We start from the raw sequence: 24,152 nt of genomic DNA on the forward strand, positions 1-24,152 counted from the left end.
AGTGATGACACTGCTGATCTGTGGTGATATAAACATAATTATTCTGTAGATAAATGACTTTTACAAGTATTGATTGCCCTAATATTTATCTAGTCATTTTATTTCCATTTAATTACTGTCAACGAGAAAAGCCTTTTTTTAACTTTACTTTTAAAGCTCTGCAAAATTTATCATTTTGTCATTCGATCCCTCTTACAATTATTTTTGAAGTTGCTTCCAGTTTTTTTAAAGTTGCTTCCAGCTGTTAATTGGAATCACACATACTATTGAAATTTTTGCTCTATTTTTCAGTTCTAAAAAAAAGTCTTTTTTTGAGTGTCATAGATATGAAAGGCTGAGAAGAGAAAAATGAGTGAACATGAAGCAGCTAAACAGGTTCAGGGATACACATAGACATGCAGAAACAAGTAGCTCTTTTTTCTTCTGTGGTCTGCTATACTTATATACATTTCAGGCATCTCCTTTAAAATGAGATTTACTCTTAATTTGCACCATTGGAAGTGAGAGAGTTTAATTCCAGCAGCTTGTGTCTGCAGTTTGTTCTCAAGTGCTTTGATGTCTTTAAGTTTACAGGGAGATTGGCTGTCATACTTCATTGACGGCATGTAAGAGAAACCAGTCAAGGACAGATGTATTTCTTGCAGATTTAATGCTAAATTACAGCTGTCCCTGTGCAAGTGAGATACTTTTCTCCACCAGTGGTTGTGTTTGGAGATGTGAGTGTCGTCGGCGAGGAGTTCAGTATAATGACTTGTGGGTAAACTGTTCTCATCAAGGTTGCAGGAGTGCAGCCTGCAGGTCAAAACAGTCATTAATCACCTCTGTTTAGCACTTGTGAGGCCACATCTGGAGTTCTGTGTCCAGTTTTGGGCCCCTCAGCACAAGAAAAGGCTTTGACATACTGGTTTGAGCCCAGTGGAGAGTCCCCAAAATAGTTAGGGTGATGGAGAGCATTACAGATGAGGAGGTGCTGAAAGAGCTGGAATTCATGTTATCCTCGGAAATATTCAAAACTGGACTGGACAAGAGCTTGAGCAACATGATTGAGATCTCCCCTGCTCTGGGCAGGGGTTGGACTGGATATCCTCCAGAGGTCCTTTCCAACTTCAGCTGCTCTGTGATTCTGTAGTATTGGTGCGAAAAAGGGCAGTGCCTGGCTAATCCTTGGCCAAATCTCTGCAAATCCTCTGTCCCTGAGGAACAAAGGAAGAGCTTGTTCTTCTCTGTCTAGAACTGCTTTTCTTCTTCAAGCCACCAGAAGAAAGTACACCTGGGTCAATCAAAATCCCACTGTAGAAGCCCTTCCACAAAGGGCACAGGCTGTAACTGCACTGGCCTGTCTTTACTACAACTACAGCTGCATCAAGCCTAACCATTATAACTAGTGCTTTTTTACCACTGTGTTAGAGAATATTCACATTTGAGAGTCTCAAGGCCTCCAAATCATACATTAAAGAAGGACATGTTATTTGTACAGAAGTGTTGGATTATCCAGCAGAATCCTATGGAGCTTGAGGGAGCTGATCAATGCACCAGAAATCCTGAACCTCACAACAGTGAGGGAAAATTAACATGTGGTGTGTGACTATCTCACAAATACATATAAACACACTGCATTCAACAAATTTCCCTATACTTTGAAAATAGGGCTTCTGCTGTTCAATGTATACTCAGAAAATGCAAATAGGGTTGTTATGTTTTTCATATTGTAAAGTCAGAGGTTGAAAAGACTGGATAGTATTAACATTATTGATGTTGCAAAGTAGCAAACAACCATGGGTTCAGAAATGTCAGGATTTACTTTTTCTTTAAAGATGAAAAAGTGAAATTTTGTTTCACTTTGAAAAAAAGTACATCTATTCATATTCAGTTATACTTAGAGATACACTGGGAATGATAATGTTTTAACTTCCCTTACCAGTTGCATGTCATTGCACCAGTGATAAAAGCTTCTATACCTAAACATACTGTTGTCTATGTGTTTTTCCTTCTCTTAAAACAGGCCTCACAAAACTACAATTGTAATGACAATTTTGAATACATTGCTTTTGCTCTCATTCAGGAACCGTTAATCATCAGTGAAAACACTTACCCTTTTGGGTTATGTTCTTCCATCATTACTATAAGCACTATGAAATTGTATGTAATATTGTATGTATTTACTTTTTGCAGGCCAGTCTTTACAAATCAGCACCTATGGTGACAGAGAGTCAGCAGGTATGTATTGCACAGCTGTGCTATGCCATTTCTCAAAATTTGTAGAAGCAAAAAATCTATAGTAATTATTATTTCCCTCCTTAGCCCTTTGAAGGAAGGTGCAGTCAATATCTTTCTATAAAGTTGTGTTGCTCCTACAGAGTTGCATTGCTTTCCTCTGCACTGAATATAGAGCCCTGTTTTAATATAATGAGAATATTTGTAAATAGAGTAGACCAAATGACAAACCAGAGAACACTGCTGAGTCCTGAGACATATGATAACTTGACAGTCTACTGCTGCTTATCAGCCACTTTTAATATTCCCTTTTTTACAATTTTGTTTTTATCCAACAACATTCTGACATCCTATTTTTTCATACAAGCTGGTTTAAATCAAAGATACAAAGATTGGTGAAAATCAAGAGTAAAATCAAATAAAGAAAGGGAGATTATGTACTAGATTTTCATTTGAGTTCTTATCACATTTTAGTCCCCTTGGGGCCAAATTTTCCAAACAAGCGTTAGAGGAGAAGTCACATAGTCTGTCCTAGTGATCGTGGCCACTAATGAACGTATAGAGAAATAATGAAACGTATATGAGATTTTCCCCATTAGATTTCAGCTAATGGAATTTTAGGGAGTTCCTGATTCATTTTTTTTCAGTCAAGTAATCTCTGAGCAATTTGTCTTTCAAGTTACTTTCTGAACCTTGTTATACTTTAGTCTCTACAACATTCTGTAGCAATAAGATCTACTTTTTAATTATGCATTGTGTGAAATAGTACTTCCCTTCTTTGTTTTAAACCAACTGTTTGCTCTCAGTTCTTGTTCTGAGAAAAACAGTGAATAATTAAATGTTCTTTCTTCACTTTCTGAGTGATATTCATGATTTTCTAGATATTAACCATAATGCTCTTTCAGTCACCTCTTCTGCATGCTGAAGAGGTGGAATCATTTGATCTCTCTTTGAGAGGTGTGGACACTGTCTCATATCTTCGAATATCCTTGTGCCTTTTTCTGTATCTTTTTCAAGTTTTTGTTTTTGGATTGGGAGACTAAAACCATAAACTGCTCTTGTGTAGCTCTGAACACAACACCTATTTATGCAATGGAGGGATAAAGTTCTCTATCGCTATTTCTGTTTCTTTCTTAACAATTCCTAATATTTTATTTGGTACTTTTTACTTCTATTGAGCAATAAACCAATATTTGCATAGACCTATGTGCAGTACTATACTTGAGACAGTTCTTCTGAGTTGTTTCCTTGCCAAAATGAGAACCTCTCTAAGTCCTTCTGTGAAGAAGACTGAAGTGAAGAATTCATTTGCAGCCCTGGTCTCTTCTTCTCAGTGCATTTTTTTATGTCTTGATTATCTAGCAGCCTTACAGACAGCGTAGCAGGCTTTTAGTTCTAAAGAAATTTAGCAGGGTATTCCTCAAGCCTTTTTTGGCCTAATCTATTATGTTTTTACATTTAGATGGCCAGATCTTCTGTTTTCCATAGACCGTATTCAAATACAACTTTCAGGCTTTGGAACCTTTTACCCATTATTCCTTTTTTCATTTCCAGTTGCCTCCTTTATACTGCTCTTTAAATATCCCAGAATTTTTTCTCTCTTAGTCTTCTTAGAAACTGATACACACCTTCTCTGAAGCTCCAATGTCTTAAGCAGTATTCTGTTCACACCTAAACATTTAATCCTTTTGGATGTTCCTTTTATTTTTAATAACTATTAATAACTATTAATAATTATTTTTATTTTTAATAACTATTTAAATGATTTTACCCTATATTTTGTTTCACTGAGATCACTGTTTAAACTGAGATCACTACACACACTTGTGTGTGAATTATTGCTCAGGTAGGAGTGCTTTTCTCTGGGCATGTTGTGATCTCTATTAACAGATGATTCTCCCATAGTAACATTTTGAGTCAGGTATTTTGCAGCGCTTATGATTCAATCAGTTATTTCTCATCCTGTGGAGGCTCTGATTGGCTATACTAGGGAACAATTATTTATGGGATTAAAAATGTTTTCATATTTCTCACTGAAGAGACTTTCATCCAACCTATACACGAGTAATTGAGCTTGTCATTGTGATCTGTACAGACAGATTTTCTAAACCCTTTTAAAACATGATTATGAGTGATTCGTGATAACAAAGCGCAAGGCCATACTAGAACACTAACACCACACACAGTAGTCTAGTTATCATTTCTGTATATGTCAGGCAAGTAAGGCAAAATTCACCCAGGGCCAGTCTTCCATATCTCAGTACCATTTCTCCAGGCCTTTGTGGTTCATTACAATGCTCCATCAGTCATCTCTGGTTTTGAGTACACAATGAAAAGATGCATCAAAAGATATGTATATGCAGAAATAGTAGGAGAGGAGTCGTATTTACATGTGGAGCTGAAACAGAATGGTATTTCTGTATTTTCTGAACAGATTTAAATGAAAGTAACAGAAAGAACACAATGCAATTTCTTGTCTGCCAAGGAATTGCAGATAGGGACTTGAGGCTGGACGGAGCGTGGGAATAAAATGATTTTAAATGTTTTAAAAGGAAGAGAAACATGAGAGAAAAATAGGTAATGATCTTCATGATCCAGGAGTTAAAGCTGGAGTGTTTGAGTTAACATCTGTATGTATTTCTACAGCTTAATCAGTTCTGGGGTGTTTTGGATGTGACTTGACAGCTCAAAGTGATTTTTCTCCAATTCATCCATTCTGAAGTGCATGTATTATTGAGGTCCCTGTCTTTCCTACATTTAAAGCTGTTGAGCCCAAAGCTCCATGGCTCTATGGCTGAGAATACTAAACCCTAAGAATTATGGCATGATTGCTTTAAAGTAAAATTGTACTAAATTCAGCACTTTTTGAGACCTGCTGAAGGTCAGAATGGCATCAAATATAGTTGGCAGTCCCAGTGTATGATCAGGGCATGGGGTGCATTTCTTCTTTCGCTGACCACCTAACAGGATTTCACAGGCTTTGAGCGTTGGTGAGTGACTTCTAGAAGGCAGTTGCTTTTGTGGGACCACATCTATACTTTGTTGAGTACAGAGAGACAGGCATTGCTGATGTGAAATGTTTCAGTTGTGCTGAGGAGCGGTCCATACAGAAACATCGCACAGTAAGTTGGGAAATGAAGCAGATTCCTGATAGGAAAATGCAGGTGAATGGAACTTAAATATGCTGAAGAAGTTTCCCAAAGGAAAGGAGGGAAGCAGAGAGGGGAGCAGAGAAAGAGCAGCATCAGAGCTAAGGGCTTGCCCTTCTCCTTGTCCCTGCCACTGGCCTGAACAGGGAGCAGAGCAGGGACAAACATGCTCCCTTTGCCGGTCCCTCCCCTGGGAGAGCAGGGGCCCCTCTTCCACATGACTGTTAATGTGAGTCTGTCCCTTTTCTCCATCTCTTTGAAAGAGGAAAAGATGTGTTCCTGCACTATGAGTGGAATGGAAAAGGATTGGGACTAAACCTGCCTTTGATTTTAATATTGATTTAGTTTAACAGTGAGTCAGTGAAAAGCATTATACAGTATACATCTGTAGACACCTTGCTGAAAAATTCTTCTATTTCTTGAAAGGCAAGTATTTCAATATGAACAAAAATAAACACAATCTGAATTTCAAAGAGGTGATCGTCCTTGTTCTGTGTGCCCTTGTGCAAGTCCTGCTGCTACTTCAGCACGGAAGTGGAGAAAATAATTGTCCTTCCCTCCTAGGCTTTTCAAAGTGATGTGAATAATTTACAATTTAGCCAGAGGGAGATGAAATCCTTTTAACTGTAGCCGTATGCCTTCACACCTTCAAATACACTAAAGGAGAACTTTACTGTAGCCTGAGTGACTACATGGAATGTTTTATTGCATTATTACAAATGTAGAGTTTTTATAATGGTGCATAAATATAAACTAATATGTTCAATAACATATTTCCTTCTGTGAAGATTAGTTTGTGGCACAAGAGAAATAACAGAGTAACATTTTAAAGTGATTCATAATTCAACTAGATGAAACATCTGTGTTTGCATTGTAAGGGCAAAAAGCATCTTCTTGCTGACTGTGGAAACTAATGCCCCTTCATGACCAGGGAGCCAGTTTGTCACTATCTGAAAGCAGTTGATCTTGATAGTTTAGAGGATCTTTGGTGGTTCCTCAGATGATTTGGGCTTCTCAGCACTTACAGAAGATGACAGCACCGGCTGGGGCTTCCTGCATTTCTGTCCACCCCAGGCTCCCTTTACCCAAAACTGCCTAATGAATTTGTTGGAAAGGACTGGAAATGGTTGCTCTTCATGAGGCAAGTCTTTAGCTACTCCCTTTGAAGCAGAAGGCTGCTAAGAGTGTAAGAAACCATCTGCATAGAAGAGCTGAATATAAAGGGTATGCGGGCAAACTCAGTGCTTGCTATTTATCAGTGGACTTGGAGTAGAATGGAAAAGAAAGAGCTATGTCTTTTATCCTAAGGCTAGCTTTCCTGTATTGTTAAATATTTTTGTCTGATCATGCCACATTTTTCTTAATTATTTGTCTGGTGACAAGCTGCTTCAGAACAGCACTGGACTGAAAATACACTAAAAAGGCAATCCTTTATAAAGCCAAAAGAAACAACTTTCCTGTTTACAGGCCAGCTGCTCAGGTGTCCAGGGGGACTTAATGTCTGTGTAGTGACACAGAGCATCACACAGAGTCAGTGCAGTCATTGGTAGGTGCCAAAGGGGTGTCTGGCACAGCACATTTTGGGAATCTACTCTGAATAAGGGGAAACAACAGTGAATCAGGCAGGAGAAACATGGGACCCAGAAGATCTCAGCTGAGAGAAATGGGGCTGCAACTGGGACCTCAATCACTCGTGGCTCTTGGGAAGAAGTAGTTTTAAGCAAGCTCTGAGAGACAACTAGTGCCATGATAACTGGAGGAAATGAGAGGTGAACATGCACACAGACCTGCTGGCAAGAAGCTCAGTTCTCTGACCTTCAGGACAAACACCAAGCCCGGCTCATTTTCATGTCGCCAAAATATCTTCTATCTAGCCCCAAGCAGGGTGACCACATCTGTACCTCCTACTGAGAGATGCCCTGGCCCGCCCTATCTTCTGGTTTGTCCCTGGCGGCTGTGTGCTTGCTGGCCTGGGCCAAGATGGTGCCAGAGAGCACACTGACTCCAAGTCAGTACTTGAACTTGTGCCTTAGCAAATTGTGTATATTAGCAAATTGTGTTTACTTTGCTAATAGGGCCATAGCCATGGCAGTGCATTGCTAGGGTAATAATTTAGCAATTATTATTGCTAAATAATAATAATTATTTATCATTTGTCAGTGTTGATGTTGGAAGGCCAAAACCTTCCCTGGCAAAATTAAGTCTCAGCTTGCCTCTTAGCACTACCAGCTGTGACATCTGCTAGCAGAGGAAGACTTCACATTTTTACTTTTGGAGCAAAGATATATATATACACATAGCTTGGCAGGTAGCTAATAAAGTATTTCAGATTCTGGTTGCTAGCTGGTATCTGTCACTCTGTTGGCAGTCAGACTTAAATGTATGACTCATTCAGCACTTGAGTGCACAGTGTTGTTTAGAAAATGCTTCCTTAAAAGCATGCTTTTGGAAGAGGTTTCCTGCATAAAGAGAGTAGCTTATCCTTGATGATTTCAGGTACCTCAGTGGGCTTTTAATTGCTTAGTTACATGGTGTGGGGGAGTAAGGCCGCAGGTCCTTTGTCTGCATAATGCTGACTTGACAACAACTGTAGCTTTCATTTTATTTTCATATTTACCTTTGTGTTGAAAGTCAGGAGTCTTTCACTTTTGCAAACTCTTCTCAGAAGTCTTGAAGAGGAAAAAAATTTATATATTCTATGGTGATTCATACAAAGAAATAGTCACTAATTCCTGAATGTAAGTTGATTAAATGAGCATTTTATCTTTCACTAAGCTGAATAGTGTAATCAAAATGTCTCAGTTTTTAATGCAACTTGACGGTCATTACTCTTTTTACAAAATTAATATCACCTCGTGGTTTGTTTTTTGTTTTCAATTGAATATTTTTTCTTTTATTTGATGAGACACATTAGAAGGCCAAACTTGGAATGAAGGAAGAGGCAAAACACAAAGCTAAGGGGAGATATTTTGCTGCCTGGGCATTGTTATTCCCACACATGTGGAACATGTTATCCTCACTCCTTCCCACCTCTACTGTCTTCCGCTCAGTCTCTTGTCACTGCTCTGCAGTTTCTCTTCCAGGCAGTGGCAAAAGCACAAGACCTGGTACATTTATTGCCTTTTGTGCCCTCCCCCTCCAGCAGGCCCCCCTCTTGCCCTATCCTTTCTGGATGCCTGAAAATTTTATTTCACGGTAATCCATAATGCAGTTTACATATACATCCAGCAATCTCAGCTGCATCACTTTACACTTAATTTCATAGTGCTCTCTGAAACATCTCGGTCAGATCACCTGTCATTTTTCCATTACATTTGCAGGTTCACTTTTGCTGTTTGGCTTTTGCTAATGTAAGCTCACGCTGCCACAGCAAGGGGCCATCTTCCCTCCAGCTCTTCCCATGCTGCTTTTTTCCAAAGCCATCTTTGTGCCAGCTCTAGTTATCAGGCAGCAGCTGCAGTGGGCCACAGCTGAGCACCAAATTCTCAAAGAAAAGAGTTTTCATCCAGATGGTTGTGCACGATCCACACTGCTGGCACAAGGAATGGGGCAGGAATGTATGGCCAGGCTGCTTAAGCTGTATAAGGTCATTTTTGTCCCTCTCCCTTTGCATAGAGAACTGGGATATCTTGTGCCTCATTTGTTTTACACCTAAATTCTCCTAGTGGCAACTCTTTGTTCCAAAGAGTTGCTTAGCTGCATTGTGCTTGTAAATAGGCAGCAAGGTACTATTAAATGTACACTGTCTAATCTCATAAATATATCTATGCATTTGTATACACTGCTGGGCACTGAGTATGGAAAGCTCTGACAGTACCTATTTCTCACTTCCATTTGGGCGAATTGCCCCTCTGGGCAATAACCACAGCAGGAACTCAGTAGCAATCCTGCTGTTATCTATCAGTTGCGCCAAAAGAGTGCCCACTTTCTACTGTGTAGCCATGGTAGAGAAGAATATAACTGAGTTATTTAAAGCTTACTTCCAATCATAGACCCTCACAGGACTTCTGTACTTACCAATTTCCAGCAAGAATATGTACTTTTTCCACCCTTTTCTTTGCTTACCAAACAAGTTGTCTATTTTAAAACCATTCTCTAACCTCTGTTTAGAGTTTATGCCACAATCCATCATGTCAGAGTTTGCTGTAAGAATTCTTAAAATCATGGATGTACCAAACTGACAAGTTAATTGACAATTTTTTGGTTAGCTGGTAGCAAACCAAGAAGTTTTTTTCTTAATTTAATAATCATATTGTCTGAAATGAGATGTATCACACATCCATGCTGATTAAGTTCTATTAAATTGTACTTTTCTGAAAGTATTCTTAAAGATGTTATCAAAATGTAGTGTACCAAAACTGGTGTTTTCCCAGAAGTGCTTTCCCCTATTATGTTGCTGTCTGAGTATAAGCTAAGGTAACGGCATCACACACTGACCTTCCTTATTTTGCAGTTAACATTTTGAGGTGTCCAGAATGGAATTTGCAGAATGCAAGCAGACACATGGCTGTGCATAAAGTGTGACTTGATGAACTTATCGAGATGCAGCTGAGCAGCTAGCAAAAACAGCCAGCAAAAACTATAAACAATAGTTTGACAGGCTAGTGTCTATTTTTATATCACAAACAAACAGATGCCAGTGATGAGGCTGCTGTGCATAAAAACAGCTCTTGCCATTTTGGTCCACAATCTATAGTAAAAGCAGTATGACACCTGAAGAATTTGGATGGTAAAATAGCATATTAATAAAATTTTAAAAATCTAGTCATTATAGCCTCACTGGAATTGACTTGTCTAACAAATATTCCACAGATTTTAAAGCTTTTCGTTCTATTTCCATCTCTTTTTTCCTGGGTGTGCTATAGGTCAAGACGAAACCTGGTGTCATTCGCCCAGTGCTGGTGAAAGGAAAGAGTGCACTGAAAAAGGAGGAGCCCTATCAACCAAACCCTTTTAAAAAGTACCTTGAAGAAATCAGTGATCAAGATACTGCGCAGGTGAGTGACTCTCACTTTGAAGTATTTTTTTAGTCTTTGCTATTTTTTGTAAAGCTGACAGAATAGTCTTGGATCCTTATTTTGCCCTGATCTCTTGTTTTTGGAAAGTTAATTGTAATGAAAATACATGGCCAGATGATTCACTGAACGGTGCACACTTAGAGCTACATAAAGCAGCAAGATCACTTTGCAAAAAAAAATCTTGAACTTTGCTGACCTCTAAAAAGTATTATCTGAAAGAAACTGTGGGTAAATGGTTCTGTCAGCATAACCTTGTACAGAGGTGCTTGTGTATATTATTGTGAATTAATCCTTAGCTGCAATATGCAATTCGAATGCCTTTATAGGAACTTATTGTTAACCTACACAATATGCTCTGAATCTTCTCTCTGAAGGGTAGTAAAATGAAGCCAATAGTCCTCCTGCCAGACACAATGTGAATACGATACCTATCTAATTGAATTTTTCTTACTTCCATTCTTCTCCAATCACATTAGAGACAGACATTAGCAATGTCAGTCCTCTCTTCTTCCATCTTATGATTGAAATTTTTTTTAAAATAGATTTTCATTTTAGTACTTTCTATTCCTCCCCATAACTGGCTGAATCCTACTCTGACTTGCTGTAGGACAGTCCTGGTATTTCTCAAGAGTCCTGTAGTGTTATAAACAGGAGAGTATTTATATGTAGTATCAGTGAGTTCCAGCAACAAGTGTGAGTGGTATCAGAATTAGTTTTCTGTAGAATGCAGAATTTCTGTAAAATATAGATATGCATTTTTAACTACAGCTAGTGTTTGCAACCAGAACTAGTCTTCAGTGGGAGAGAAAACACTCAAAACCTAATCCTCACTTGTAAGAAAATTAACATTCCCAGTGCCTTTGTGATAACAACTCAGCTGGAGTGCTGAACATCTTTGTACGTAATGCCAGAATATTTCTAGTTGCTCTCTAGATATTAAATTATGTAAATAGCAAAGTTTTTAATTACTGCATTATAAAAAACACCATTTTTCCCTTTTAATACTGAATCTCAGCCAGTTATTTTGATCCCAACCATAGAATTATCTTAGTTATATATAAAGACTCTACCATATCTAAAGGCACAGATCTAATATTTGCAGAGAAGACACAAAAATGGGATGAGCTTCTCTGACAGCTCACTGTCCCACAAAGTGGCAGGCGTGCTCCTGACTCCATCTCTGCTCCTGACAGAAAGGTTTCTTTCTCCTCAGATCCTCCCTTCCACTGGTCTGAGTTTTTAGGAGCTAGGCCAGCCTCCCAACACAACAGTAAAAAAAAAAACAGCCACAAATCAAACCAAAGAGTATTTTCTGAGACTGAGTGAGGGAGCAGAGAAATTTTCCTGAGAGGCTATATAAGAATGTGGACTGGTTCAGGGAAAGGGTCCTCCCTGGTTCAGGAAGGTCCAGAAGGGATCAGGAGCAAGACCAGTCCTCTCCGGAGCAGAGGGATGGTAGCTCTGTTCAGCCACTTTGTAGACTTTCACTCACTGTCCGCTTTTAGGGGCTGAACACTATGTTGAGCACTTTTTTTGCCGTTTTTAAAGCCGGGATCTCCATCCACATGCGCCAGTAAGCCCATGCATTACTCCACGCATTCAGAAGCTACACCTCAGCTGCTTCAGCTGAATGGCGGTTAGAAATGTGACCCTTGGGGGTAATGTGCTCAGGCAGAGGAGAAGGAGTGGTCACAGTTAGCAAGTAGTTTCAGTCTTTTTAGGCTGATGACCTCTTGTGCAAAGTCAGAGGTTTTCATGCCCTTTTTACTGTAAGAGCAGAAAAATGAATAAAAACAAACACAATTTATTTCTGAGCTTTTGAGGGTGACAGTGAATATATGACTACAGAGAATACGTGGATTCATGGTGAGATTTTCATGTTTAAACTTACTGAAAACCAGAAACGCCTTCCAATCCCAAGCTGCTGTGTTGCTGTTCCCTGGGGCTGAGAGAGGGGAGAGAAGCTGTGAGTTACTTCCTGAGAAGCTCCCGTCCGGGCATCCTCGGCGAGGCCCCGCTGTAAAGGCTGTGGAAGTTCACACCTCCCCTGTATCAGGGCTGGGCACAGATCCCACAGGCTGTAATTTTGCTGATGAGGGAATGATGCTGTTGCCAAACTTTGTGCCTTCAGACAAAGGCAATGATGTTATTAATATTATTGCCATTCTCAGAAGCTTTCTGACATTTGAAGCTAATCATGAAGAGCAGTCTAACTTATGTCACTTTGGGAAACTGTTTCGGGACACCATATCCATGGCTGACCTGGCCTGCAAGCAGTGCTCCTGCTCTGGGGGGAAGCTTGGAGTGGATGACCCCCAGGGAGCCCTCTCAACCCACCTTTCTATCAGTCCAGGGTGTGCATTTTGAGCTGTACACACTTTCTTCTCTTAGGAGCTGTATTTTGATTCAAAATAGATACATCTTAATAGTGTCATTTCACTTTTTCAAATCTAGGGTTTATTTTTGAGACTTAAAAATCAGCTCTTGGCTCTACAGCTTTCCAGAGCTATTGTACATATCTACAAAACCTGATATTTTGCAGATCTCTAATTTATAACCGTGTATGATATATACTATTTATGGCATACATCACTGAAGCACAGATGATGTAATAAAACAGTGAATACTGAGGTTGTTATAACAAAAGCCAAAGTTATTTTATATAGAAACTATGAATTAAAATGAATTAAACAAGTAATTCATTGACTTTGCTAGAAGGAAAAGTTTGTTTCATGATGAATATGTTCAGTTTTGCTTCCTTTATTTAAAGAAACAATTTGATATACTTTAAAGTGCTGATAAATTAATGTTTGTATCTTAAACCAAGAAATATCATAGATTGCTGTAAAATACTTGTTATTTTTCAGAGGTCTGTATTAAGAGATCTCTGTTCTGGGAAACATGACACTACCTAGGCCATTCAGATAGATTCAATGACATAATAGAAACTGATTTTGCTTGTGTGAGTAATGATTATATGATTCTAGTGGCAGTCTAATACATTAATTAATAGCTAGATCTGAAAAAAATAATTTACTGAAGTACTGACCATCACAGCATATACTTACACATTCAGCACTTGCCTCTCAGAGTGGATCCATGGTGCTGATACAAGTTCATTGTGAGTGGAGGACAGTTAGGTGCCACATGAGGATGACAATCTTCCAGCGTGCCTGAAACTCTCTTGATGGGTTTTAGTGCTTGTAATAGGCTGCAGCCCGATCTGTGAAATTGGGCTTAGTGCCCAGACAACAGCTTGAAAATTGTAGTGGTTAACTCTAACCACTGGATTATTAGCATATAAAGACAGTCATTCTTCCCCTTCCCCTGGGCTCAGTAGTTTGCATTTTTGGCTGCCCACTGGCTAACTTCCAAAGAGTGGGAGGTGTGCCCCCAAAGACTGCCCAGAAGTCAGGTAAATTGTCTGTGAATTAAAACCTGGAGACCTAGCAGTTAGGTTTTCTGCTTTCTGAGCAGAGGCTGATGCTAGTCCCTTAGCACTTAGAAAGCACTTAGCAGGCATCCATGTAACCAAGGATGACACTGTTTATACTGTTACTGATTTTACCTGTTTTTCCTTGGAAATCTTCCCAGTGCTGTTAGGAAGATTCACATTTCTGTTCTCTCTGCATTTCTTTCCTTTCTTTCTAATGGTGTTGCCTGAGACTGCCCTTCCAAAGACAGCTTGCTGCCCTCCTTCACCCTGGAGGTCTCTTTAGGACAACCCCTTCCAGATTACACCTTTGAGGATTAGCTGAGGTTTCCAGTGACATTAGTTTTAGTAACTTCTCTCTTCTGACTTTCCTTAGTGCTCTGCGGTACCTCCCGTCCCTGCCCACCCCCCGTCTAACACCGAGCACGGGTGACCATGCAGGTGACATAATGATGCAGCCAGCTGCACCCGCTGACCTTCAGCTTCCCACCCTGTGTTGGACACACAGGTTTTTGCATGACAGAGACTAATCCGTTTGTTTTCCACTTGGCTGGAAACTCCCCCTGCGTGGAAGAGGCCATTTTCCTTGTAACAAAAATACTATTTTTTTCTTTAACAGGCAGCTGTTTTCATGCAGATCATCTGTAGTAATAGTTTTTCATTATTAATATATGTTACCCTTTGCTCTACTTATTTTGAATTATACTCTGCAAAGTGAGAAAATAATATATTGCTTTTCTTTGAATGAACTTTCGTGTTAGCAATATAGAAACGATGTGCGACTGTTTTTCCAGGCTGAGTTAAAAAGAGATTTATAAATTGGTAAATATCTTCTGAAAATGATGTAGAATTATAGCTAATAGCTAGTTCTTTATATCTGTGGTTTGGTCATGCTCTATATAGACTGACACCAGTGTGCCAATAAAATTAGGTACCGGGGGAAAATCCTATTTTATTTTGGCTTTTTCGCATAATAGCTGGTGCTGTCTTCCTTTTCTTTTCCCAAGGACGTAACTTGTAGCACTGCCTATTCAGTGGATATCCCCTGTCAAACATTGTTACAGATAGAATTTATATTTCCGAGATTCAAAACTGGCATAATTAAGCTTCCCACATTTTTAGATACCCTTAGTGGAGATGATAATTACCCCATCAGAAGAAAGAATATTTTTTCCCTTGTCTAGTACATTTCAGTGATGCTCCAGGAATTTTGCAAATATGCTTCAATTTGTTACAAAGAGCACCATAAAATAAGTCAGAAGTATATGTAATTTGTTAACAACACTGACGTGATGGCTTCATGAAAGTTTCCATTTGAAACTGGGGAATTAAATCATAGCAAAACATGAAAACAGATGATAAAGAATGCTAGAGAATTCATGCATTTACAAATGTTTATGGACATGCACGTGCATAGGCTCCTTTGTGGTTAAAAATAAGCTACTTTGGGATATGGAAAAGTAAGAAAAGAATGAATTAAAGACGTATTTGTTAAACTTGGCATAAAGCCATAAGAACAATTAGCCAGATTTTATCACTAATGGAACTGGGATTCGGGAGTCCAGTGAAGAGCTGCAGGAGGCCAAGCTGGCAAAGGCTGACTTTTGTGAAGTGCCTGTTCCCTGGTACCTCCCAGCCACTTGCGTCTCCCCGATCCATTGTTTGCTTGTGCTCTTCCTTTTTGAAGCCTCTGCTCTTTCTGTGAGTAATGCATTACCTTCTGCTGGAATTAATTGCAGCTCTTGTCAAAAATTTTCTGGGTCTCGAGTTCAAAGGCAGAGGAAAGTGAGGATTGCTCTGGCCTAGACTCAGCTGGCCAAGCTGGTGCGAATCTGGGATGTGTATCCGTGGCCTGGCTGAAACCTAAGCAGGAGATTTGTGGCAAAAGCTGGGTATGCCTCCCTGAATCTATCCCAGATCTTTTTAAAATAAATTATTTTAAAGGATCTTATCTGGTTTGGGTGCAAAGACCATATAAATATTATTTCTTTCTTTGGGCATACTCTATTAAGCACTGACAACTTTCAGTAGTAAAATTTGGGATGTGTGCACCTTCTCCAATTTAACTCTTAAATGGCTGAAAGAACTTGATAGAAACTTGTTAAAAAAGCCTGAGATGCTCCACACGATAGATAATGGAGGCTTTCTTTTGTGTAATGTATTTGTCAGATGCTGTTTTCAGATGCTACTTCCAGTTCACTCTCTCAGAAAGTCTCCCGAAATGTGGCCATTGTATTCTAGCACAAGATCCTTTTGGGCTCTCCTTTGCCAGCACTTCAACATCACTTGAGCTGCAGGAGGGACATGCAGCCCAGTCCAAGGGTCACAGTTTCAATGGGACATTTACAGCAGTTTTGTGTGTATATGTCTGTAAGTATTAACAGGAAGGAGCCAATAAAAGTGCTCAGTGTAAAGCAATTATATTGGCATGAAGGTAAGGTGCCTTTCCTAGTTAATTATCAAACCCTATAAAATGTAAGCAAGACCCAAGATGAGACTTTTGCTTTCTATCCAAAGCTTCTTTTCTTACATCCGCTAATCAAAGTTTCTGTATACTTTTCTTTTTTTCCGTAGGAGACTGCTCTCCTCCACCCTCTATATCCAACTAAACCGTTCTCTCCAGCTAAGCCCCCCTTGCACCCTGCGTCCATCTCCCTCGCTGACTGTCTAACCCCCTGGCCTTTTGGTCGCTTCCCTTCCATCCTGTGCAACGTTCAGGGCAGCTCCTATAGCCCTTACAGCCACAACACTTTGTACAACAAGGTGAGCGCAATGTGTGCTGTAGTTCAAGATTTTTGTCAGGCTTTTATCCTCTTAAATCTTGGCAGCATTCAGATGAGGTCCCAGCAGGTGCTCTGGGGGAAGTATCTCAGACGTGCCCAGCACCTCCAGCGGCCCTGGAGATAATATTGCTTTTCCTTCGCTCCACAGGACTTGCGTCAGGGCTTGCTTCTTCCAGACTGGGTGTGTATAAAGGCTAGGACAAGGGTATCATCACTCTTTGTTGAAACTGTTCTTTAAAGGAAAAATAATCTATTTCATCCCTCATGCTCAAATCCTTCTAGCATTTACCTACACTAATGGGCTATATTTACATTTTGTCTTGGGGGACTTACTGAAGGGAGGCTAACCTAAGAGAAATATAGCAGAAACTGGGCTCTTCCCAGTAGCTTTATCCTGACAAACAGCTGTCTCTTGCTGATACAAAGGGAATCACACCCTCATTGACATTTCCATCTCTTTTAAAACAATAATGAAGAAGTTAGATAAAATCTCTGTAGTCCAAGGGAGGGATGGCAAAAATATGAAGGCATCTGCATGGTAATATGCAGCTGACAGGGCTAGCTGATGAGGTCTGCAAGGCCTAAACTGGGCCCTAGGTCTTAACTGCACCCTTTCCAAAGAGCAGCTGGCATGAGGTCTTTACAATACCTTGAGGGCCCCCTGGTATGGTGTTAGCAGAGCATCTGTTGTGAAGGACCACAAAAAGAGATGCCGTTTGGACCTCACTGCTTGCGGCCCTCCCACATCTTCATTTCCTAACACAGAGTCTGGTTCCAAATGCTCAAACCAATATATGCAAGACATAACCCCACTCTGAGGTGTATGGTGCACCTCATCTGGAATGCAGTAGGTTAAATCAGAGGCACTAAGTGCTGTTTCTTATCATAGTTTCCTCGTTAGAGGAAGTGCCAGGGTGATATTTGCATTACTTGTTTCAGGCACATTTGGAGCCCAGTCTACTATGAAGAGAAATAGCACCTCCAAGGAGTGATTCAGAACACGTATATTAATCGTAGTTAGACTATGAAGAACTGTCTGGAAATTCCTTTCTCTCTCCATCGATTTGAAATGGAATTTAGATTAATAGGCACCTGCAATGGTGTCTGAAGTTAGCCCCTACAGTTCTGTGGAATTTATAGCGTTTATGATACTTTTTTATTTATTTATTTGGATGGAAACAAAATAATAATAACAAAAAAACAGCTTTCCATTCTGTCTTTGAGGCATCCTGAACAAAAGTGTCTTTTTATATCTGCTCGGCTGGTTTTTCGCCTCAGTTTTAATTTTTACTTAACTGGGCTGACATGTTTATTTAGGCAGTAATGATTTTCTGATCAAGTATTTTTCAGCAAGTTTCCTGGTTCATCGGAGGGCATTCACAAGAACAAACAAACAAACAGATCATATCACTGCAGCCAGTCTTTGGAATGAAAATGGATATTTGCTATTGATAATCAAAAACTTGCTAGAAATGCTGTCCTTTCAATCTGCATTGGAAAGAGAATGAGGCACGGAGAAGTCATCTCAAGATAATCAGCGAAGACAGTGTAAACTTTTTTAGCTTACTAAATTAGCATTTTCTTGAACAGAGGTATTCTTGCCGAATAATGACTGAAATAAGGAAACTTTGCTGCTGCTCTGTTGTTGCATAGCATCATGCACCCAAAACCCTTCCTTTGAATGGAGAGGCTATAGGATTGCCCAGCTTCCATAGTTGCATTTCACATTGTGATAATTATGAAGTCCTCTTCATCCAGAATTTTTATCTCAAATAAATTCCATTACTCCAATCAATCTGTGTGAGCTTTGCAAACTGATAAATATCACCACACCTCTTTGATGTCACATGGTCTTGCTTTATTGTATAAATCCAAGAGCTACATCATCTCTTTGATTTCTTTTATTTCCCATATAAAGCATACTTGGGTCATTTTTTGCTGTCCACTGTTAGGTAAAGTACTTCATATGGTTTTCTTGTAAGCTTCATACATTTGTAAGCAGATCCTTCCTATATTAATTTTGAACTGAGTCTCTTTATTTAAATCTGCAACTTTCCAGGCCTGGGTAGCTGCATCCGTAGCCCAGAGGTTATTCTTAGTCACTGCAGAGTGCAGTATCCTACCGAAGGAAAGCTCAGAGGATCATTGCATTTTACTTCAAATAACTGTGTACTAGCATTTTTAAGCAGTTAGGTCATCAGGGAGCTAATCACAGGTCTCCACCTGTGCTCTAGATGAGGCCCTAATACTGACCTACTGTCTTTTAAGGTCTTTTAAGCAAAAGAGTTCACATCTTTGGGCTTCTAATTCCCTTCCCACCATTATTTCTCTCTATGTGTATGTGAAATAGGCTCCTGACTCTGCTAAGAGCACATACAAAGATAATGCTTCTGTTTCTCCAGAGAGATCCCTAAATTTAGTTAATGTTCCATTCAGTGAGATTTAGCATAAACCCATGGGAATCTATGAATTTAACCATGATTAATATAAAACATTGAATAATTAGATTTTCTAAAGCAAGATTGGTAAGAACAAGAATGATTTTTGAAAAGAATATCTTTTTTGAGAATTCTTGGGAGGACTTTGAGTATAATTCATTTTGACATCACTGATTTTTTTCTACCGTTTAAAATAATTTTAATGATTTAATCATTTGCAAGAATTTTAAAATCTTAGGCAATGAAGATAAGGTTAGCTGATATAAAGTGAGACAACTCAGTTATCTGAGGTAGGTAAGATTTTTAAACATTTCTTGTACTGTAAGTAAATACCTTTAATAAAATGCATTGTATTTCTAAATTAATGTCACCGTGTAGGTAGGTGTAGCCCAATATTTCGCAAAACAGAATTATCGTATAACAGCAATGCACTCTTTTAATAGAAATGGAGTTTTATTTACCCAAGAAGTAAATATTCACCACATCATAAAATGATTTTTCAAATGTTTCTATATTGGTCTATAGTACTAGTATTCTTTCATGACCAGAGGAAGATTAATTTTGGCTTTCTTCACATGGTCAATATTTAACGTTTGAGTCAATTTATGTTGATAAAAATCCTGGTCAAGATTTGTATATTATTTCCTCCTATAATCCTGTCTTCTGCATCATCTAACTACAGATTAAGCTATTCATTTAAAAAAAAATTAGTTTATTAACATAAATGATTGAAATAACAGAAATAGTTGAAATAACAGATATTATTAAACAGAATAGCTGAAATAGCAGAAAACAAAATACACTAGACACAGCATCAGGTGTTGAAATCTAAAACTGTTAGACCTGCTCTGTAAACAGCATAAATAATGAGGACTGGCATCTTGGGAATTTATGTCTAATCTCTAGTAAAGTTGGACTGTCATCTCTGCAAATTCCCTAGGGTTTCCTCCTCTCTACTGCTTACCCCACAGTAAGGGTTAATGTGTGCTGCGACTTGCTTGCAGTCCCTCCAGCCAGCCAATACACACATGGTCAGTGTCAAGATGGTCAATCTATATACATATATTAGTCAAATTCATGTATACCAAAGTACCCAAAGCTTCATCTCAATGAACTGTCCAAGAGAATATTAAGGAGGAAGTTAAATTTCTAAATACAGGTATATATTGTATTTTGCTTCATCTTCCACTAGAGGGCAAAACCCACTATCATAAATTCTTTCTGTCATTTGAAGTAAGCTGGAAATACACTATTCAGAATGGACAGGATGTTTTAGTGAATGGAATTGCTACTTTTTGCCTGCACATTCACTTGAAAATTACCTTACAAAAGCATTCCATTATAAATGTTTTTTTTCAAAAAAACAGAATGATCACCTTTCCGTGTCTTACATTAGGGATACTAGATATGGTGAGTTTCTAAAATCAGTATCATTTAACTTGTTTACTCAGGACATAAGAAAATAACAGCTCTCTCCATTCAAAATACTTTACTGAAAAGGAAACAAGGGTGTTGTTTAGGCAGACTGGACTCAGTGTCAGGTTATTTTTATTTGAGCTATCTGGAGCTACCTGGATCTTCATACGCAGGTACAATTACATAGATGGAGCTGAAGGATAGAACTGGCAGCATTTACAGATTATAAGTGTTCAGACTGATGACTTCCATAAGCTGTGCCCTAGATCATTTCACAATGTGGTTTCGGCTTTGATGTGAGGAGGCAGCGGGTACCGAGGTGTCATGTCTGTCCTTCTGCTCGTGGAAGAGTGGAGAAAGCTCTCTCCTCTCCTCTGCAAATAGATTGCTCGCTAAAATATTTGCTTGCTAAATAAAAACATCTTGTTCATTCAAATGAGCTGATTCTGTTCTTGCTAGTCTTGTCATCCCCCTTGTTCCCTCATTTTCCTCCTGCTCCCTGTCATCAGGCAAGGCAGATCTTATTTACGCTCTGAGGTCTTAAAAAGCTGCGCCTTTGACACAGCTGTCACTAGTCATACTATTATGATGGACTTTGTGTATCTGTCTTTTTCCTTTTCTTTCACTCAACAGACCAGTTTAAGCATGCAGGAGTCCTGGACTCCTGTCTTCTGGAATAGCATAGTTACTTCGCAGTTGAAGTTTATATTACAATTTTATCCCAATCCTTTTGATTGGGATAAAAAAAACTCAGAAAGGTGGACTTGCACTATTGCAGTGATACAGAGCCTGAGATAGTGTTTATCTCCATAGTTAATCCCAAAGCATGTTTCTGTTGGGAATCCCTCCAACCTTTAACAGAGGACTGTGTGCATGGCAGAAGAGCTGCTGAAACAAGCTGACAGCCCAGCAGGAGAGTGTCTTCTGGTGCTTCCTGGGCTTCCCCAGAAGGAAAACGCATTTCTTTCTCCTGAGAGGGAGAATGAGCCTTTGCTTGTTGTATTGCTTCCCTAGAGAGAAGACGGGCCCCAGGAGTGCACAGTCACTGCCCATACCCTGATGTGCCAAGGAAGCCAGGTTGTCTCTCTCTGGTCCTGAGAGACATCCTGTTGTAACCAGCCAGCTGATCTTCTGTGCAGAGTAACTGCACGGTGATGCAAGAAATCAGGAAAACATGCAACCTGACAAACGTGCTGTCTTCCACAGGCTTCCATTTTTGCAAGTGTCCATTCTTCTTGTTGAGCCTCTGGAGAGGATCAGCCTTTGATCCTTCTCCTGACAACTTCCACCTGAAACATCCACTACGTACCAGGCGTTAGGCCAAGGAAGATTTTCACAACTATTTCTGTTCATCAGATCAGTTGCAGAAGCTCTAAAGTGTGTGCAGACACAATTATCTTAAATGTCTGTCAGGGCAAAGAGCATGAGGTTTGGAAATCTCGTAGTCATTTAGAAGGAAAAAGGAATGAACTATTCAAGTGAAAAAGGCAGGGGATGAGACAGAGTAGCTGTCACAGCTGGCAACAGGCACTCAGTCCCTGTTGACTTTCAAACTACCTTTTCTGTTTCTGTCAGCAAGGGTTGAGCACAGTTCAGATATGTCCCTCTGCAAATATCCCTGGCAGTTAAATATTTAGTGGCAAAGTCTTGAAAATGGATTGGAGGGCATATGCCTTTTGAAAGAGGTATGAAAAGTGCCAAAAAAAAAATCCATTTCTTTAACCTGATAAGATTTTACTTATATGAACAAAGGTCACAGGACTGGCTTGCAGAGGACAAGTTTTCTTTAATGTTCAAGTTTGGGCTCAAGCCAATTTCATCTGTTTTCCTGTACCTAAACGGAGTCTTGCTAAAATCAGTAAGTGTTGTCATGTTAGAAGGGTCAATCTTACATAATATTTTACGGGTCTGCAGACTCGTATGTATGAAGAATATTTAAAAGTAATCTTTATTTTTTTAAATGGAATCAGTGGTGTTTGCCTCACCATCCAATCTCCCACTCACTGGAGTTTGTATTCTGATTAATAGTAGCATAGTGGGAATTGACATTCTGTGAATGCAGCAGCCTTTCAAGGTTGCCATGGAAAAGCACTTTTCCCCCAGACATCATCCCAGCTGCTTTTATTTCTAGAAGAGAGTTTCTTTCTCTCCTTTGAACTTTGGTATTTAAATGCTGAATTTCCACGTCTGTACTTGTGTAGGTGTATTGTGATTGATCAATCTTATACTATCTCTGATCCAGAACAATTGCTTTAGTGTTGAAAGAGGAAATTGGAGGCAAACAAGGCCTCCAATTATTAGAACTCTGCTACAAACTGGACCTCCTAGCTGGCAAAATATTAATTCTTAATAGTGTCATGTCTCCTTTGTATATGATGTTATGGCACTGCTTGGGTTTAGTGAGCTATTTTGATCATATCATGCTTACATGACATTTCTATGACTTTGGAAGTGGTTTGGCATTGCCTGCAGAAAAATGCCTCGAGAGTTCTTGCTTAGTACCTCTTTTAAAAAAAGGCAGTTCTCCCAAAGCACTTCAGAAGGATCTTAACTTGGTAATCAGTTGTGTTTTTCAAGGCCATCAAGTTAACAACAGAACATGCAGGTAGGTAGCTTAGGCTCAACAGGAGACACAACAGCATGTACCTTAACGTGGAGAGATCTCAGGTCTTGCACTGCCTGGAAAGAGCTCTGCTACATGCAGAGACAGCTCTTCCGAAGGAAAAAAGGAATTGACTACTCTATTGCTCCTTTTGGCCTGGGCAGTTGGGTGATTTTGAGAGGTTTGCAGTCTTATTTCCATTAGGAGAAACTGTTGATCATGGGAGCCAGGTATTTCTTTGGTGTAATTCTGTTCATTTATAAAACATGCAGACAAAATGTTGTTTTCTTGAACATGGTAGGAGCAAACCACAGCAGGCACTTTCCAAACTTGGAAATCTAAATGTGCTTTCCAGTGAACACTGTGCCCAGAAGTCTCCAGATTTCCTCTTGGAACAATATTTACAGCTGCTGCTTTTGCTTTCTGCCTGCTCATTTATATGGGCTATCTCTGCTAGGACAGCTTAAAACAGACTCAAACATCAAAAAGTGCCTTAAAATGCTTTTAGTCCATGCTAAAAAGTCTCTAGCTAGTTTAAAACTTCAGTTCAGTGCTTGTGTCTGGTCTTCTAGGAAGATCACACACAGTGGATTTCAGGCAGATATATTTTTAATATAAAAAACAATATCAAATATAACAGAAAATCAAACCCAGCTCATGATTTATCTCTGAACTGTCTTTATCTTAGCCTTCTATATCTTCATATTAATATGTAAACATGCATCTTAGAAGAACAACCAAAGGAAACACAGCAGCCCAAATAATACACCACTCCTAACATTGGCCTCCAATGTCTCTGACTGTCAGTTTACAAAGGGGATTGCACGTGATGCCTGTTGCTGCTGGGAGCAGACTTGGCACAGCTTGGAAGTTGCTCCTGATGCTAGAATCCTTAACCCACAGAGGTACAATTGATTCATTTCTATGGGAATCAGAAAGCACAGAAAATAGAAACGTTAAAATTAATCTGTAATAAAAATGGTTTGGCAAATGAGAGCTGGGGAAATGTCATCTCTTGTAACATAGTAATAATAAAAAAAGAGAATATTTGAAGAAGCCACTCAGATTGAAGATTACTATTAACAGCAGAAGCAGAAAT

General features: G+C 39.3%; 1 protein-coding gene across 2 annotated transcripts in view; it reads left to right on the plus strand.

Annotated features, from left to right (window-relative positions):
- MLIP (muscular LMNA interacting protein) overlaps nucleotides 1-24,152 on the plus strand; it is a 114,986-nt gene that overhangs the window by 75,599 nt on the left and 15,235 nt on the right. The window contains exons 10-11 of one of the 2 annotated variants that reach the window (XM_064508579.1): nucleotides 2,173-2,217; nucleotides 10,235-10,360. In XM_064508579.1, the coding sequence (XP_064364649.1) occupies nucleotides 2,173-2,217; nucleotides 10,235-10,360 (171 nt within the window). Of the gene's footprint in view, nucleotides 1-2,172; nucleotides 2,218-10,228; nucleotides 10,361-24,152 lie in introns of both variants that reach the window. The other variant, XM_026103046.2, reaches the window with a different exon arrangement.

Source organism: Dromaius novaehollandiae, chromosome 3 (assembly GCF_036370855.1).
Source record: "Dromaius novaehollandiae isolate bDroNov1 chromosome 3, bDroNov1.hap1, whole genome shotgun sequence".
NCBI classification, from domain to species: domain Eukaryota; kingdom Metazoa; phylum Chordata; class Aves; order Casuariiformes; family Dromaiidae; genus Dromaius; species Dromaius novaehollandiae.